Source organism: Punica granatum, chromosome 2 (assembly GCF_007655135.1).
Source record: "Punica granatum isolate Tunisia-2019 chromosome 2, ASM765513v2, whole genome shotgun sequence".
In the NCBI taxonomy this organism is placed as follows: domain Eukaryota; kingdom Viridiplantae; phylum Streptophyta; class Magnoliopsida; order Myrtales; family Lythraceae; genus Punica; species Punica granatum.
In genome coordinates, this window is record NC_045128.1 from 25,812,031 (window position 1) to 25,829,874 (window position 17,844).

At 38.1% G+C, this 17,844-nt stretch overlaps 2 protein-coding genes across 3 annotated transcripts; both read right to left on the reverse strand.

Annotated features, from left to right (window-relative positions):
- Positions 1-5,304: 5,304 nt before the first annotated feature.
- LOC116197375 lies at positions 5,305-10,520 on the reverse strand. The gene is made up of 11 exons (XM_031527512.1): positions 10,237-10,520; positions 9,894-10,081; positions 9,719-9,779; positions 9,428-9,476; positions 8,801-8,855; positions 8,642-8,729; positions 8,230-8,348; positions 7,924-8,049; positions 7,404-7,497; positions 6,416-6,570; positions 5,305-5,651 (listed from the first exon to the last, which is right to left on the reverse strand). Exons 1-11 carry the CDS (start codon positions 10,403-10,405, stop codon positions 5,592-5,594), a joined length of 1,164 nt encoding a protein of 387 aa, XP_031383372.1. The 5' UTR covers positions 10,406-10,520; the 3' UTR covers positions 5,305-5,591.
- Positions 10,521-11,801: 1,281 nt separating this feature from the next.
- Positions 11,802-17,642, reverse strand: LOC116194384. 2 transcript variants are annotated; one of them, XM_031523196.1, is made up of 11 exons: positions 17,199-17,642; positions 15,994-16,114; positions 15,547-15,680; positions 15,034-15,251; positions 14,132-14,440; positions 13,948-14,006; positions 13,608-13,644; positions 13,422-13,493; positions 13,009-13,159; positions 12,761-12,904; positions 11,802-12,550 (listed from the first exon to the last, which is right to left on the reverse strand). In XM_031523196.1, exons 2-11 carry the CDS (start codon positions 16,097-16,099, stop codon positions 12,146-12,148), a joined length of 1,635 nt encoding a protein of 544 aa, XP_031379056.1. In that variant the 5' UTR covers positions 16,100-16,114; positions 17,199-17,642; the 3' UTR covers positions 11,802-12,145. The 2 variants fall into 2 exon arrangements, with proteins under 2 accessions (XP_031379056.1, XP_031379057.1); XM_031523197.1 differs by lacking the exon at positions 17,199-17,642 and adding an exon at positions 16,575-17,109.
- Positions 17,643-17,844: the final 202 nt, after the last annotated feature.

The window sequence follows — 17,844 nt, forward strand, 5'->3', positions numbered from 1 at the left end:
ATAATGATCATGTTGGTCATCTATGTTCTGCTTGTCAAGAAGGAAAAAATAATAACTAACTCTTTTCCACCTACTCTTCATAAAAACACCTCTCCTTTTGAGCTTGTTCATACCGACATTTGGGGTCCTACACCAATCACTTCTCATACTGGTCATCATTATTATATTCACTTTCTTGATGATTATAGTAAATACTCCCGGTTTTATGTTCTCAAATCTTGATATGATGTACTTAGTGTTTTTCGAGTATTTTGTCTTCAAATTGAGAATCTCTATGGACATCGAATCAAATATTTTCAATCAGATGGTACAAAAGAGTTTATCTCTGCAAATTTCCAATCTAAACTATAGAATGGTATCTTCCATCGTATCTCATGTCCTCATGTTGCTCAATGCTGACCCAAACACCGTCATGTCATTGACATAGGCTTCACATTACTTTTTCACTCTTCCATTCCATCGAAATTTTGGGATTTTACCTTCGAAATAGTAGTATACCTTATTAACAGATTACCTACAAAATCCCCTGGTTTTAAATCTCCTCATGAGGTGCTTCATGGTAGTCCACCTGATTACTCTAACTTACGAGTATATGGATGTCTCTGCTATCCATATTTACGACCTTAAACACGCCATAAGTTAGAATCTCGGTCTCAATCTTGTGTCTTCCTAGGATATCCTTACCATTATCAAGGATATCGATGTCTGAATCCTACTATTGGTCGCATCTTCTTATCCACTCAAGTCATTTTTATTAGCGTTCATTCCCTTTCAGGACAGGTGTGCCTATCTCGGTGGATGCTAGTCAGTCCCCTTTTGACCCCGCGCTTGCTATTGGTATGTCTATTCCCTCTTTTTCAAGCATCACCTCCACTTATATTTCTATTCCGTCATCTGTTTCTATGTCATTTCATGAGTCTAGTGGTCCTGCCAACTTACCTATTGAGTTGTCTGTTCCTACCCCTAAGAATCATGACTAGTCCACTGATTCTATAGTTTCGGTTGAGGATGTTGTGGATAATGATGTTGCACCTGCTACTCAGAATACTCACAGGATGACGACACGGTGTAAAAATGGTACTTTACTTCCTCCTCGGTTCACCATATCTCGCCATCATTCTACTTTTTATGTTTCTACTAATCTGCAGGAACTTTAGACCATTGCTCATGCCCGTAAACACTCCATTTGGCAGGCAGCGATGGAGGAGGAATATCTAGCATTACTCCAAAATCATACTTGGGATCTTGTCCCACCATCTCCTGTGCAGAATGTTATTGGCTGCAAATGGGTCTACTGTATTAAATAGAAGACCGATGGCACCATCGATCACTATAAGGGTCGATTGGCGGCAAAGTGTTTTAATTAGATGGAAGGAGTCGATTATTCAGAGACATTTAGTCTAGTCATCAAGCCAGTTATTATTCGAACAGTTCTCTCTATTGATGTTTCCTCTCAATGGCCGATTCGGCAACTAGATGAGAAGAATGCATTCTTTCATGGGTATCTCACTGAAGAAGTTCACATGGCTCAACCTCCTGGCTTCATTGATACTTCTCATCCTGATTATGTTTATCGACTCCGCCGATCTCTCTATGAACTCAAGCAGGGCCCCTGGGCCTAGTTCCAGCGTCTCAATACCTATCTTTAAAGATTTGGGGTTTCATATTCCAAGGCTGATCCCTCGCCGTTTATTCTCCGATGACCTAATTATCTTGTTTATCTTCTCGTCTATGTTGATGGTATCATCCAAACCAGAACCCTAGGTGCACCTTTTTCATTCCATCATTATTGCCTTACAACAGGAATTTGCCATGAAAGACCTTGGTCATCTTCACTTCTTTCTTGGGATAGAGGGTCGCACTGACGGTAATGGACTCTATCTCACACAGTCCAAGTACATTCATAATATCCTAGCTCGCACTACTATGCTGGAGTGTAAGCCTATCAGCTCTTCAATCTCATCAGGATCCTGGCTTTCTCTTCATGATGGGATCTATTTCAGGATCCTTCTCTCTATAGAAGTGTGGTTAGTAGTCTTCAGTATCTCTCACTGACCAAACCTGACATTACCTATGCTATAAATCAGGTTTGTCGGTTCATGCACTGGCCAACAACTACTCACTAAATGGCGGTGAAACGTATCCTAAAATATCTCAAGGGTACAATTACCTATAGGCTTCATATTCGCCCAAGCTCCGCATCATCTATTCACGGCTTGATTGGGCTGGTAATCCTGATGATTGTTGCTCTGTCGGTGGCTTCATTATTTTTCTTGGCTCCAATCTCGTCTCTTTGAGCTCCAAAAAGCATAAGACAGTTGCCCAGTTGAGTACTGAGTCTGAGTACAAGAGTTTTTCTAATGCTACAACTGAGATTTTATGGCTCCAGTCTCTACTTCGAGAACTTGGTATTTCTCAGCGTCACCCTTCGACCCTTTGGTGTGATAATATTATGTGATTTATCTTACAGCGAATCCTATCTTTCATGCTCGGACCAAGCACATTGAGATTCATTATCACTTTGTGCGGGAGCATTTCATGCGTAAGCAACTATTTGTTCCCTTCATTAGCTCGGATGATCAGCTAGCTGATGCACTCACCAAGGGCTTATCTTCTTCTCGCTTTGTTGACATTCGGCCCAAGCTTCATGTGGCGAAGTCCCTGCTCGGCTTGTGGGGGAGTAATAGAGAAGATTTTATGAAATCTTAGCATATCTTTTATTTTAGAAATGCTTGTCATTATCGCTTACCTTGTATAGATTACGTATTTTAGTCATGTATAAATAGTTTTCACACATAAAACATTGCATATGATTATATATTGTAATGAAAGTCACATCACATAACCAGTGAGGATTCAGCCATTTTACCATCCAACTATTTAATTGCAACATACTTTAGGAGGTAAAAATGTTTTTAAAGTACAACCAAACTCCTATCTATTTAGTCCCTCCATGCCCACTCTCATGAAGGTTAGAAAAATATTATTGTAAGTTGTCAACATCTCATGAAATGTAAGAGACTCCACTGCTTTTGAAAGTTATCATCACTCTCGAGCGTCCTTTACCACTGCTGCTACCACTACAACTACTACCTTTTCTTTGAGGTGTCTTCGGCTCTACTCCCACTACCTCCTCCATCCTTGCCTCCATCAGCTGCTACCACCTTTACATGCCACCCCATAATTTTTTTTTTCAATACATAACTATTATATGTAACTTAAATTTTTATTTGAGAATTAGAAGGAAGAAGTTGATCGAGTCTAGAGTTGGAAAGAAAGAAAATGGTAATTATAGATTATTTGATGGGAAGTCCTTGGGTGTATTATATGATGAGACTAGTGCTTTTAGCACGTGCATTGCACGGGTTCTTTTTCATATATCTTTGAATAATTTCTTATTGTAATTATGCATATTTTGAAACACTAATTTCAAATTAAATTAGTGTACTTATATATTTTGTACTTATATACAGATTGATTATAATTTAATTTGTAATGTTTGTATCAAACTTGTTCTCAAGTCTTGTCCAATTAAAATAAAACTTTGTTTCACCATTTTTGTACTGTTTGGACAAGATTTGTTCGTTGTATCTTAAAAATTATTATATTATTATTATAGTTATTTTATTTAGAATAAATTTTTATTTATCGTAATTTTTAATTTATTAAATTTAGTTTTTTACAATATTAGGAACGTTTATTATGGACATTTATTACCGGCATAATCTATTTTACTATATATATATATACATAACTATTATTATTATAGTTATTTTATTTACTATAATTTTTAATTTATGAAATTTAGTGTTTTAAAATACGCAGTCTATTTTACTATATATATAATATATGATATAGACATTTATTACTGGTCTAGTCTATTTTACTATATATATATATATATATGATGAGATCAAATTAATTGTTATATCATACATGTTTATCCCCTCGAAAATTACTCTTAGGTGAATAAAATATTGATATTTAGATAAGCATTATTAAATTTTTCGAACAAAATAGATGGATATACAAATCCTTTTATAAAACATTGAACTTTTTGAGCAAGTCAAGAGATAATTGACCACGAGCTGAGAGTTTACAAAAGACGACGTCTCATAAGTGTTCTTCAACTTTTGTATTTTATAGTGGATGCTTAGGTCCTCTTTCAAAGACTTTTCACATATTAATGTATAATATATGTACTTCATTTGATTGTAAATGTATCTATATATGATATATAAATTCTGGAGCAATCACTGGAGGTCGCCATACATACATATTTGGCAAAACAGAAGCTTTTCATGCTTTTGTAACTGCTCACTGTTAATTAATAATATTTATATATTGTGAATCCATATGATATTTGAAATAATTTAAAGTCACATGCTTTACTATTATATGTATGTAAAATATATATTGAACTTTAATTTAGTATATTAGAGTGAAATAATTTACAAATTAAATTTAAAACTCAAAATAAACAAAAAAATTAATATTATAATTACAAGAAACTGATCATTCAAAGAGCGTATTTGAAAGAATTTAAAATTATAAACTTTACTATATTATATATGAACAAATTTATCGAGTTAAAAAATACAGTGCACCCTACTAAATTCTTAGGCAGTCAAGTTAAGACTCGTATAGCTATTCGAATGAGAAAGGCAATACTTTACCGACTTAGATTGTTGAACCAAAAATTGAGTTTGCTCCCTGGTTCGAGAGCAATCACGCCCACGCAATGTGCACAGATGCCCCTAGTATAAATTAGGTTTTAAAGATCAAATTAGAGCTTGAGATAAGCATAAATACGAGCGATACATAAGAACACACCTCACTTGATCAATTTGACCGATCGACGGCGCATGAAATCGACTAAGCCGCCGTCCAGCTTGATGGAACGGCGTGCTTTGCGGAGGAGAAGACGGTGGCGGCGTTTGACTTTGAAAAGGAAAGGACATCTGCTTTTCTTCCATGTGCTGGGATTTTATTTTTATCAAAATATATGCTTAGAAAGAAGCACGTCACAGATTGCACCAAAGAAAATCTTGGAGGGATGTTATGGAGATTTTGTCATTTTGGGTTGTTGCAATCTAAAGCCAATCCCAAATATTAGCCGTGATTTGAATACACGACCCACACTTCATGAGGCAATTGGTACCCTATTTTGGATTTTTTTCGATGGATCGTGACTAGATTGATGGAGAAAGGCTCAACCTAAATCATCAGCTTTACAGCGGAGCAAATCTCAAAACTTATGAACATATAACCGATCTAGCTTGTCGCGGAAATTTTTCAGTCCTGTCACAAACCCTCCAGCACTATTTTGTCTTTTCTGGACTTATCGTTTCATTTGTGTCATACTACAGACCATTCAGACAGTCGACTGCGTGTACTTATTATCGGCTGCATCATTGTTGTATCGTATGTAAATTAAAATTTGGAGTACGATGCACTTAGAAAAGACAAAAAAAATGACTGAAGCATCTGTGACTGAACTGAAAAATTTCCTAGCTCGTAAAGTATGTTGGTCAAACATGCATAACAGCTACGCAAGGTTTTTGGCCGATTAAGGTGTCATCCGGCTAAAATCAGTGCCTCCATCTTCTCAAGTGACCATCCTTCATGTAAGGCTCGAGAAATCCAATAAACTGAAACAACATGTGATACGAATTGGTTAAGACACAGTAAACAATTCAACAAAAGCGAGCTGCGATGAAGAAAAACCACCCAAGGGCAATTCATAGTGCCCACATTTTGCAGAAACCCGGGAAAGAGTTTCGATTTACCTATTTTCTTTTCTAAAATTTATATTAAAAAAATCTTTTCTAAACTCAAGGAAATTCGCAGTTGTATTTGCAAAATGCATGCATCGATTAGATACACAACTTTGCTGGGATCGGCATTTACAGATAACTGAAACTGTTGTCTATGACCAAATGCGCCTTGATCACTTTGATATGGAAGTTAAAAGAAATTTTCATACATTTCTATTCTCTGGTGGAAGCAATTTTGTATCAACCACCAGATGGGTAATATACCAGAGCAAAAACGGATACAGTTATCTGTTAACGTGCAATATAAGTATTGTACAATTCAATATATTATTATTATTTTTTTTTCTCTTTGGTCTCCCCTATAAATAAGACCGCAACAAAACATTCTGAACAGATAGAGAACGTAAACCAATGAGGAACATAAATGGATTTGTAGGAGTGTTCACACACGAGAAAGTAGCAGTAACAGTTTCTAGCTTGAATTAGAAAGCTTTTCCCTTTTCCCTTTTGGTTCTTATCTTGCAAACATCTCATTTGAGTTCGAGATAAGTAATGAGCTTACTTGGAACAAACATTGACTTGATGAAGAAGGATGGTCCAATTACTAACGTGTGATAGATTTAAGGTCTACACTTTACCTTGGAGCCGTCTCCAGACCACCTTGCGCCATAACCATTAGCATCCCTTATCTCGAACACAACTCCATGAGGTGGAACAACATGCAAGTTCAACCAGCAGCAGGATGAAATCAGGCAGGTAATGATGTCCATTGCAGCCTTATTTTTTCTAGAATCTGACAACATAGAAAGGACACCTTTCATAAGGTTAAAGAAAAGACAGCGCGGTAAGATAATCAGTGAGAACCCCGCCCTATGATAGCAATAGGATACTAAGAAATTGCACAGTTTGTAAAGGATTTCCTAAAGAATGAATGCCTTCCGTAGAAGGGATGAAGAGGGAATTCCATTCCGAGGCCTTTACATTCTATCCTTAAATACGAAGCAGCATACAATGAGAACCACAAAATAAAAAATAAAAATAATCAGGGTAAATTTCGACGACACACCCTACAGTTTGTGAAATGGCCACCGACGTCTCTCTTTTGAAAAATTAACCACAAACTACCCCTCCTTTCACTGACGTGGCACCAACAGAACATTCACTTTGCCACGTGGATCCCATGCCACGGAACAACACAAACCGACCTGTTACCTGATTTCTTTGGCCGAACCCAATTTGACCCAATTTAAGAAAAAAAAGTAGAAATCAACGAAAGGATGGGTGCTATGAGACTAATTTTGAAATGAGGGGGTGTCGCTGACCATTTTACAAATTATAGGGGGTGTCGTCGAAATTTACCAAATAAAAATTTAAAAAATAAAAGAAGTAAAATAATAATAATAATAATAATAATCCGCGTGGTCAAAACCTACTCCAAAAATCAAGTAACAGAAGGTTAAAGCAAGAAGAAAAGGAAACATTAACAACACATGTTGGATGAATGATTTGAAGATAACAACAATGAAAACAAAATAATCCTAGTTCCAGAAAAGCAGAACATTTCAATGTGAAGAGGACTAAAGTTTGCTTGGATATAATGACATTGAACAGCTAGCAGTTACTCACCACTGCCATCTAAGCTTCCCCAGTATTTGCTGCTGCTCCTGCTGAAATGCTTGGCCAAAGCCCTGGCCCCATCAGTTAAGGTGCTACCTTTTACCTCGTGCCAATAAGGGACAAATTTAATTACAGAGTTATATAATAATTTTGCAAGTTAGGTTATCGGTAACACATCCAAATATGACATATTAGAAATGTCTTTCTTACTAACATACCATGCCCATCATACTAAAAACTTCATCAGCTCACAGGTGAGAACTACGAACTCTATTATACTTGTGGTAAATTTTTTTGGCAGGCTACGCAAGACATTATAAACATCAGTTTTTCAAATGACAACGGATGAAATTCACACATTAGTTATTTATAAAAAGAGCCACAGAGGACCACTAACAGGAAACAAAAATATAACAGCTTCAAATCAATTGCCAGCATCACAAGAGCTTTAAAGGAGACGTTAGAAAAATTTTGCACATAATTGGGGAAGAAATAGAGTTGACAATATGCAGGATAGCTGTCAATTTACATCTCGGTTATAAGGTTGCTGAAGTGCAGAGAGAAGAGCAGATCTAGGTGGCGGAAGTGAGTCAGATACTGTTCCAGCAGTATGAACAAGGCCGAGAAGGTTATGAACCCCATTGTAACCCAGTACCTGCATGTGTAACCAAAAAGGGCAAAATAATAATAATAATAATAATAATACTAAAATAAAATAAAATAAAATAAAATAAAAGGATGTCCGATCAAGATCAGAATATTGACAGCACAAAACTATACAGTAGTCAAAATTATGTTATATATAACATAAGAAACCAGAGCGGTTCATACTTACAGATATTATCCGAGCTACAGAAATGTAAGGCTGATGACTTGATTTTAATATATCAATTGCGAGAACACCATTGTCCCTTTCCTTCTCTTCCATGTAGAACCTTCTGTAGATTTGCACACCTAGAAGAAGCATCAAATCACTGTTAATGAATGAATCTCATGTAACAGAAAGAGCATCTATATGACGGATTTACAGTCCCAGATATAATCCAAGCATCTTAAGCTTGAGGTTGAAGCTCTTGGCTCAGACATTCCAACAATTAATTAAAATTGAGTTGACCTTGGGCTTATTAGTTAACCTTATTCTTATTTCATTCAGACAGCTAAACCTTTATTAACTAGAATCACCAAATAAACATTTCACCACTATGAAGTTACCACTTCCTCTAAAGAGCCAAAGATGATGAGAATACCATCTTCAAAAGTATTAACTCCAGGAAGGACTTTACTCAGACCCTCTCCTTCCAACATCTCCAGAAATGAAGCATATTTACGAACATCCTGTTAATTAAAAGTTAGATGTGTATATAGCAAGAAATAAAGCAGAGATCAATTGAATAACTAGCCATCACCTGAACCTCAAGAACCAAACACTTGTTGACAAGAATGAAGGCACCTGTACTAATGCTGAAGACAAACTCAAGTAAGCTACCAAAAGACTGCTAAAAAAAACTAAAATCATATAATTGGAAAAGGCACAGTATCAACCTGATTTAGTTCTAAAGGCACAACGGAATTTTGGAAGAATTTTAGCAACCGAAACTGACGGTAACTGTTGTAACGGATAGCTGATATTAGTTGAGTCCATCCAAACAATTTATTTTCCGAAATGCCCCAGTTTTATTTGGTAAGAATATACATGAAAGTTCTAAAACTAAATCTACAAAAAGGACTTATTAATATAAGATTTGGTCATACTTATCTATCAACCAATTTTAGTCTAAGTTAGCTCTTAGGGAATTCAGGACAATTATCAGGGGAAAAATGACTATTTGGTTGTAAAGATATAGTTTGCATCGTATCTTCCTGTCCAGTTTTCTTTGTTCACTTGGTCAAAAAGTTGCATGCCAGACAATTGCAATTTGCTTTAATTATTATGGAATTCAAATAGTGAGACCAAAAGGAGATCAAAGAACTATATATGACAAACATGACAGATGGAAAATAAATATTTTTGCATATATGAATGAGAATCATACTGATTGTAATCACCAGTAGCACATCTTCCTTCAACTGTCTTCTGCCCATCTGTAAATGAGTATCATCATAACTCTTAAACTTTATACAATTTGCAACTTGATCAATAAAAGGGAAAAAAGAATGCACAAACACATCATTCTCATACTCGGGACCAAGTTCATAATGAGACAAGCGTAATGTAAGACTAAAAATATAATAAAACATGAAATTTACGAGATATAATTCAAGGAAAAAGATTGTCACGCAATCTGACCCACATTGTGCCTTAGGCCTGGAGCACACAATACTACCTTTTAGTTGCGTAAAGAAAGGCTCTTGAACATGAATTTCGAAGTTTATGGTCTTCAAAATCTGCAGAAACACGAGTAGCAAATCATAGCAGCGGGTTAGGCTCCACTCTGATGTCAAACTCTCAGTACAGAACAAAACACAATCAATCAATCAGAGAACATAACAAGCTCATACATTCATCAATTCAGTTCCTCTTTGCTGAATCAATTCATCTAGCTCTCCGTTCTGATTTATGGTGTTTTCTTCATCAAAGAATGCGGTTTTCTCATCTTTCTTGCTTAACATTCCGGAACGTATGGCTTCACTTAGAGCCACAGCCAGACGTCTGTATAAAGGATAACGCGGGACGCCTTCAAAGGACCCTGCAAGAGCCAAAAAGCTATCGGCTTCAATCAATCAATCAAACCGCGTTATCAAACTTCCAAAGGAGCCATCTTTTTCGTCAAATTTTTCCCAGGGAACAGGGGGAAGTGAAAAGATAAGGAAGCGGCGAGTTACGATCACGAAGCGGTGTTACCGGAGGAAGGAGACGGCGAGGCGTTGAGGTCGTTTTCGTCTTCCACGAGGAGAGCAGAGCAGTAGTCAGTGGAGATGCCGAGGTCGAAATCGAGACACAGCGTCCGACAAATGTGAGATTGCAGAGTGAACTTCAGCAGCTCCTCCATGCAATCCTTCAGCTCCACCATGTCCGTTCCGGGAGGCTAACCGTCGCCCTGAAAGCCTCGTCCTGTTCACTCTCTTCGTCACTCTCTCCGTCGTCGTCGTCGTCGTCTTCTTCTTCTTCCTCGTCCTCTCCTCTCCCCTCTGTCAGCCTTTATTACTGAAAAAAAGAATCTCATAACCACCCCACAATTTCCTATGGTTTTCAATTTTCCCCTCATAGTTTTGAATATTTTTTAATGAGATCACGAGGTGTCATCAGTCACACGATAAAATTTATTTTCCTTCTTTTGGGGTGAGATCACGAGGTGTCATCAACCAATAAATATAGACTAATACTCCCTTAGGTTCAAACTTGATCCCAACCATGTTTTTTATTCATTTTTCAGTGAGACCAAGAGGTGTTATGAACCGATTAATAGATCGAGACGAATTCTCGGTTAGGAATAAACTTGATCCTAACCAAGAAGTTTTTTTTCAATGAGAGACCATGAGGTGTCATTGGCCAATACTTGCTTGGGCATAAGCTTCATCCCAACCACATGATACATCCTAATGAGTTGTTTCGAGTTTCGACCTTTGAATTTGTCTTAATTGGGTCCATTTAGTACGTGTCTTTAAAGGAAACAGACTGTAACATTCGTAGTAATCAACTTCCTAGGGCCCTATCGCTCGGTTAGAGTTGATAGGTCCATCCCGATCCGGACTAGCAAGGGCAGGGCTAGAAAATCGTTGTGTTTAACTTTCGGAATCGAGTTAGGTACGTCAGTACATTCAATCATGGGGGTTCCATAATGTAATGTAATAGCCTTCTATTGTCATTGCAAGAGGTGTTATGAGAGTAACTTGTAAAAGAAGTGCGTATATGTAACGTTTGCTATTTGCTTTTGTTCAATTGGACAAGCGATTAAGTTATCGAGAAATAAGTTATCAGTTATTACCATGTTTGAGAATGAAACATTACCGGTAATCCGGATTGCCCCACATTACCTCCAAGGTGGTAAAATGGATAGCCCCCTCTTCAATGTGCAGTCTACATAGTTCTAGCTCTATCTCCTAAATTTCAGAGCCCTAAGTCCATTTTTAGGGTTCGATTTCACAACCCTAAATCGATTCTAGGTTGAGCTATTGACGGTCCTCTAACTCGTCTCCCCTATTTCTTTAATCCTTTCTTATTAATATATATTTTTTTAATTTCTAAATAACCTAACAATGACGCGGTTTTGCTCATGGGATTGAATAATTGATTTTTTAACGCCGTCTGTGTACATATCAGCGCCACTTCGGATTTCTATCAAGGGTTTCCACGAGCAGATGACGGAATGGACTTTCAAGGACGAAATCGGTGACAATTTTCATTGAGGGACAAAAACGTTGGCAATTTGCTCTTTCAGGGGCAAAATTGTTAGCGAACTCATCAAATAATTGAGAATATTCCTTTATAAATAATATATTTTACATTTCCATCAAGGGGTTGAATCCCCATTTCAGCCTTTTTCCTTTAATCAATTAAATGGAAAAGGCTGCCATATAATTATAAAGAGAGAGAGAGAATTTTGCAACGTATATATGTAATATTGTCTCTGCCTTCAGCTACTTCTCAACTCACCATCGCCTCCTTCTGGGATGTGGTTGTATCTGTTTGTGTGTATGTCCTGCTTGTTCTTCTCTTTTATGTTATTTTCATGTATTTCCAACCCGCTACACAAATTACAAAAAACCCGAGTCCTTTAGGAAGTCCCCGCTTGTCCGGTCATGTTCCACGATCAAATAATGTCTCTTCGCATTGATTCGGTCTCGGGATTGTTGTTAACTGAAACTGAATGGGGCTTCACCGAACAGTCGGCAACATGATGTTTCTGTTCGTGCATAGCTCTCCTAGACCACAGGATAACTAAAAACACCATGACCACTGCAAGGAATGCAAGCGCAGACCACACCATGTGGACGTACCTCTTCAGCGGTCCGCAGTGTGTGAGGAGGATCTCTGAGAATGCGTCCTTCACGGACTGACATTCGATCAGGCTCTCCATGCCAGGGTATGCGTTAAGGAGGGTCTGAATTGAGCTCGTGTATGCCTCCACTTTATTGTAATCACTTGTAGAGATGAATTCTCCATTGGCGGAGCAGTTCTCGGCGTTGGCATCAGAACAAGTGAAAGACTTCAATACCTTCATAGAAGACAATGACAGAACAAAGTTTACCAATTATCAGATCGATATTACTCATTGCCAATCAATACAGGCAAAGAAATGAATCCATTTTGACTTTATCCAATTGTTTTCTCAAGTGATCAAAACGAACATTTGTATGTTAAACCTCGATAAAAGGATAACATATAGAATGGTGTTTCTCGATGAATATTGAATCTTGGACAGTACCTTCGGTATGTCAGCAATGCGAATAGTATTCGGTGGGCAGTTGTCCGGCTGATAATCTAAACTGGGGGGTGCAGAGAATGGATTGCAGACGCTGAAGAAATTCTGATTCGGAGTTCCTTGTAGGAGTGATATATTAGCATTAACCTGAGGATCTCGAAATTTTAGTGTCTTCACAAACATCATGAAGGATGAGAATAAGTCGTATGTTCTATACGTAACACTTTGTGGTAAGAGCATTAGATCGATACCTCATTGACAAGGTCATAGATGCCTGCACTAACATCAGACAAGACAGATTTCGCGGAGAGCAATTCATCACAGGGAAGGATTGTGCTCAGGCTGTTGTTGTTCGGATTCCTCTGGAAGTTATCGAGAGCCGTGCACGTGTCACTTGAGAACCTGCATTATATGAACGTGAAAATTTCAGGTAACATAGTCGAGATCTTCACTGACAAAGAGACCAAAAAGATTTCGACAAAAATGAAAAGACAGTCAAAGTTGAGGATTATTGTGCCCTGTTAAAGAGGACAACTAATCTCAACTTGTCCTTTCATTCTAATCAGACATCATTAATCTCGTGGTGCTGTTCCTGGCATCAGCTTGTTATAAATCATAATGTTTGTTGGTGAATTTGTTGATGTAAATGGTTTCGAAGCATTACTTGTCTAAGAAGAAGTACATCCCGAAGAGGAGCCAGCACATGAATGTCAAGAGCCAGCACAGTGTGATAAGCCTGCAAGAAAAAAAAATGTCTCAAATTTAAACGGAACCACGTATGCTTCGGTTTGGGAACCTCAACTCAAGAATGCTATGAGCTCCAGTTCTCGGGAAAGATTATGTTACGTACCAGTACAGTGGCTGCCGTAACTTCAGGAATCCGGTGACTGAGGAAAAACAAAAAGAGAGGATTATTAATTAATAACTTAAGGTGATCAACCTCAGTTTGCACTTCTTATTAGCAGTACAATAAGCAGGTATGATAGTTTAAATTGAATTATGTCCATTCTGCCGATGTTTTCATAATTTGATCAATAGCAGAAGTCATCAATAAGTCGAAAAGTTAAAAATACACAATTTCACAGAATTATAATTTGTATCACTTCCTCTTTATACCCGTTTATTCGAGGAAATTGAATGGCACGTTATACTTATAAATTATAATCAATCAGGTTAATAAGGACATGTACCTGATAAAGCTATTACCGCAACCAAGTTGATGGATATGGTCACTGAGGTTATTATGTACCTGCAAACAGAACGCAGTCACCAGTGCAACTCAAGAGGAGAATCGAGGATGAAAACAAACTATGATCTCACAACGACATGGCATGTTGACATGAATAATCAGAGGCAGTAACTGTGAAGTCTTACACTATCTTTAGGCCTTTATCGATCAATCGCCTATTCTTTGAGGCCTGCCTTTCAATGTCAGCAGCCTCGGAATCGAGTCTCTGGGAAGTAGACCCAAGGAAACCCGAAGCGCTATCAGCTGAGGCGGTAACTGAGATTTCCGTGGTTCCTTTGGAGGTCTCCAGGGCTGCTTTGATCTGTCTCATGGCTCCTGTGGTGTTGTGTATGGTCTCTGTTGCCTCATTTGCCGTGTCCATTATTATGTCTACTACTGTATTCGCCCTCGAGTGGAACTTGGCATTGCCCCCAAGGACCAAACCCACTGCCACACTGATAATTCACATTCGATATCGAGATGATTAGTGTTTGGTTCAAACATCAGTTAAAAAGAGCGTCACTTTGAAGACCAGCAGTGACCAGTTGTGCAGGATTAAACCGGCTCTACCAAGCACACTGCAGGACTAATAAGGTCTCGTTATTTGCTATATGGTGCAAATTTGATGGCCATGTGCCTAGCCCTACGGGCACAGTTTTTCCAATCACTAAAACAAAATATCAGGACTAAGAAATGCACCTAGTTATAGGCTACTCGTTTATCGAAAAATTACTTTTTATGTGAGCTTTGGGCACATTTAAATACGACTTGGCACGCTCAGTCAACAAAGATGCACCCAATAAAAGGCACTGGAAAACCATCCCAACCAGTGGCTGGGTCCGTATCCAACCAGATTTGGTTCACAAGCAGGTGTGCCCACAAGCCTAGAAACAACCAGTGCAACAATATTCTAAGATTGGAACTGCAGCCTTTTGGTGTCAGATGTGAGACGGGATTAAAGGATATCGATCACTCAAGCAAGGAGTGTTGCACTAACAACCTCCTCGCGTGTTTGTAGAGTATCATGCTAAAGTTTGGTCGGACTTACATCGCCAGGACTGTGAATATGCAAGCAACGAGTACAAGCCATAGGTGACAGTGCCGCTGGTGACAGTATGATTTTCGGTCCTGAAGTTTGCTGCTGCTCTTCTTATTTGAAGAATGCCCACACAAGCTGGTTAATGCTATAAATCCCCCAAATAGTATTCCAAAGAGAAGCCACGACACCCCAATCGCATAACCATAAACTCCAGTAAAAATTGTTGACTGCAACATTCGTGGAAACAATTAATGGTAAGTACAAGCTCTAGGAGAAAGCTTCGTTCCATGGAAAAAACACACAGTCAATTACAGTACAGAATCCGTATCTATCTACAACGATTCCATCACATGCATGATCTTCCAAATGACCTATTCTTATTGTACTGAAGACAAACACCATTCCATGATCAATTTGTGTATAATAAGATTTGGCAGAACAATCTAATTCCTCAATCTTCTTTAATGAACAGCTGTTTCCAGATTATATTTTAATGGGTAATATGGTCTCGTGATAACTTACACTCCAATAATGCTTGTTAGTGAGGTTGTAACCTCCTCTATATTTCTTGAAACTGTCCAATGGATCCACCCTCACTGTGTCATCCGAGTAGCTTATTTGGTCTGAAGCATTACTGGTCTGTAGAAGATGTCTTCCTGAGAAAGAATTGGCGAATATTATCATGAACGAGTAGGGGTTTCGATGTTATGGTACTTATCCTTGAGCAAAATTCGGATCTCATTAGTAGTACTTTTATATATTCTTTGCCCATACCATACGGTTCAAACAACTAAAAAAAAGGCCACCATCACATTGATTATGCACTGATTATGCCTCTTTTTGTTAGTTATCTGTACTACAAGGTTGTATGACGGATCGATGCATGAGATGCCACCCCAAAAATGGGTGATGCGATTTTTTTTGGATGAATAAAGATGGGTGATGTGATACGTGTATAAAAAAGCTTACTTGGTACATCCCCTGCAATTGCAGTGAAGTTGGTGACCAGGAAAAGTATCATCATCACCCATAGAAGTGTGGACCGGCCCATTTCCCTGCCATTTGCAAGGCCCATTTCCAACCCGAAAACCTGTCCACAATTGTAATCAGAAGAACCATGAGAAGGAAGGAAACTATATCTGCTCAAGACTGAAACAGAGCTGTCATTAATTTGTGACCTAATCCATATACGGGCTGTTGTGGTTCAAGTTCAACCCAAACAACTCACCATTACTTACTGCCGAAACGAAAAACCTCGACCACTGATATAAATAACTTAGAAAAAAGGAAATATGAATAAGTACGAGATATGATGCAGTTGGCAAATTATGCTGTCATGAAATGAAATGAAAATGAAACCATTCTCTTGACGAATTTCAAGTTCTTTTAGTGAAAAACATTCGAACACATAAGGTAGATAAGAAAACAGACGACAAGTAAACAAACCGGAAAGATCTTCTTCATAACAAAATGTTTAGTAATGGCAGATTTTGAAATTAGAAAATTGGACTTCAGAAATGAAAGTGAGGATGAAAGTGTGCAACGCTTACACAAGATTGAAGATGGTGACTTTCCCCTTTGAGCTACCAATAAGAACTAAAAGGAGATGGAGGGAGTGAAAGTTGTCGTGCTTCCGGGATATGTTTGAAACTTGAAGATCGATCTTATATATAGTTGCTTTAAGTAGAAGTAGATCGATCGAGTTGCGCAAATGAGGAATGTGCTAAAGCAGAAGAATCTTCTGAGCTTTGTAAATACCAAAACTAGAGATCAATAGATCCTTCATTTCATGTTTCCTAGGTCTCATTCTCAAACGTGACCAACAAATGGTCTGTACGTTTGCCCACAAACAATATGACAAAACTGAGGTCGTCCCGCGTACGTACAACAATTGGGATAGAGATGATTAGGGTTTTCCATAACATTATTGTCTTTCATGTTGGTGTCGTGCAAGGTGTAATTTTCTCACGCAGCAAAATTCCAGCACCAATGGGGCAATCTACGATCGTATTCGTCTTTCCCCCAAAAAAAGAAGAAAAGAAAACTGAGTTTTCGTCACGATGCAGCTGATAGCACGGCACGGAATGAGAGGAAACGACACGACACAACAAGAAGCAACATAAACATGAAAATGACGAGCACAGGTTGCGTGAACAAAAAAACAAGATGATTACCGGAGGTATTGTTCAGACAAAAGAAAACTTTCCGATCAAGACCCGACTCGCAGCTCTTATTCTCCAGGGGTATTTCGACGGTCACTCTCCCAGAACGCCCGCGCAAGTTTCTCTCTGGTGCGTATCAGCTCGTCAGATGGAACAAAATATCCATACAACTAATCTTGAAATTCCAAGCTTCTCGAGTTCTCAGCAACTCTTCACGTATCGATTTCTGATCATGTATGTGAAGCTTATCAATTCCAAAGCAAAGTCGACTTGTCCTAAACTCGTTTTGGTCTCAGAACCAGAGGGGACTAATGATGTGTGTATATATATATATACACAAGGAAACTTAATCAAGAAAACGAATTGCTTTTCAATTTCGAAGCTGATGCCGACTCCTTTACTTGTTATAAGGACAAATCCAAGTCAAGAACCTCAACTGAAACAATTTCATCCCACTGTTCCAAGTCCTCCAAATCAATTTTTATATATAAGAAATTTCTAAAGCCTCCACTTTACGGGGGGAAAGGAATGAGTTATGTGCATACGTAAACAATATATATATATATATATATCTGGTAATGCTTCAGGACCAACAAAACCTACCCCGTCAAACGCTTCTTTAATGCTCCTTCTAGAGAGAGAGAGAGATCACTCAACT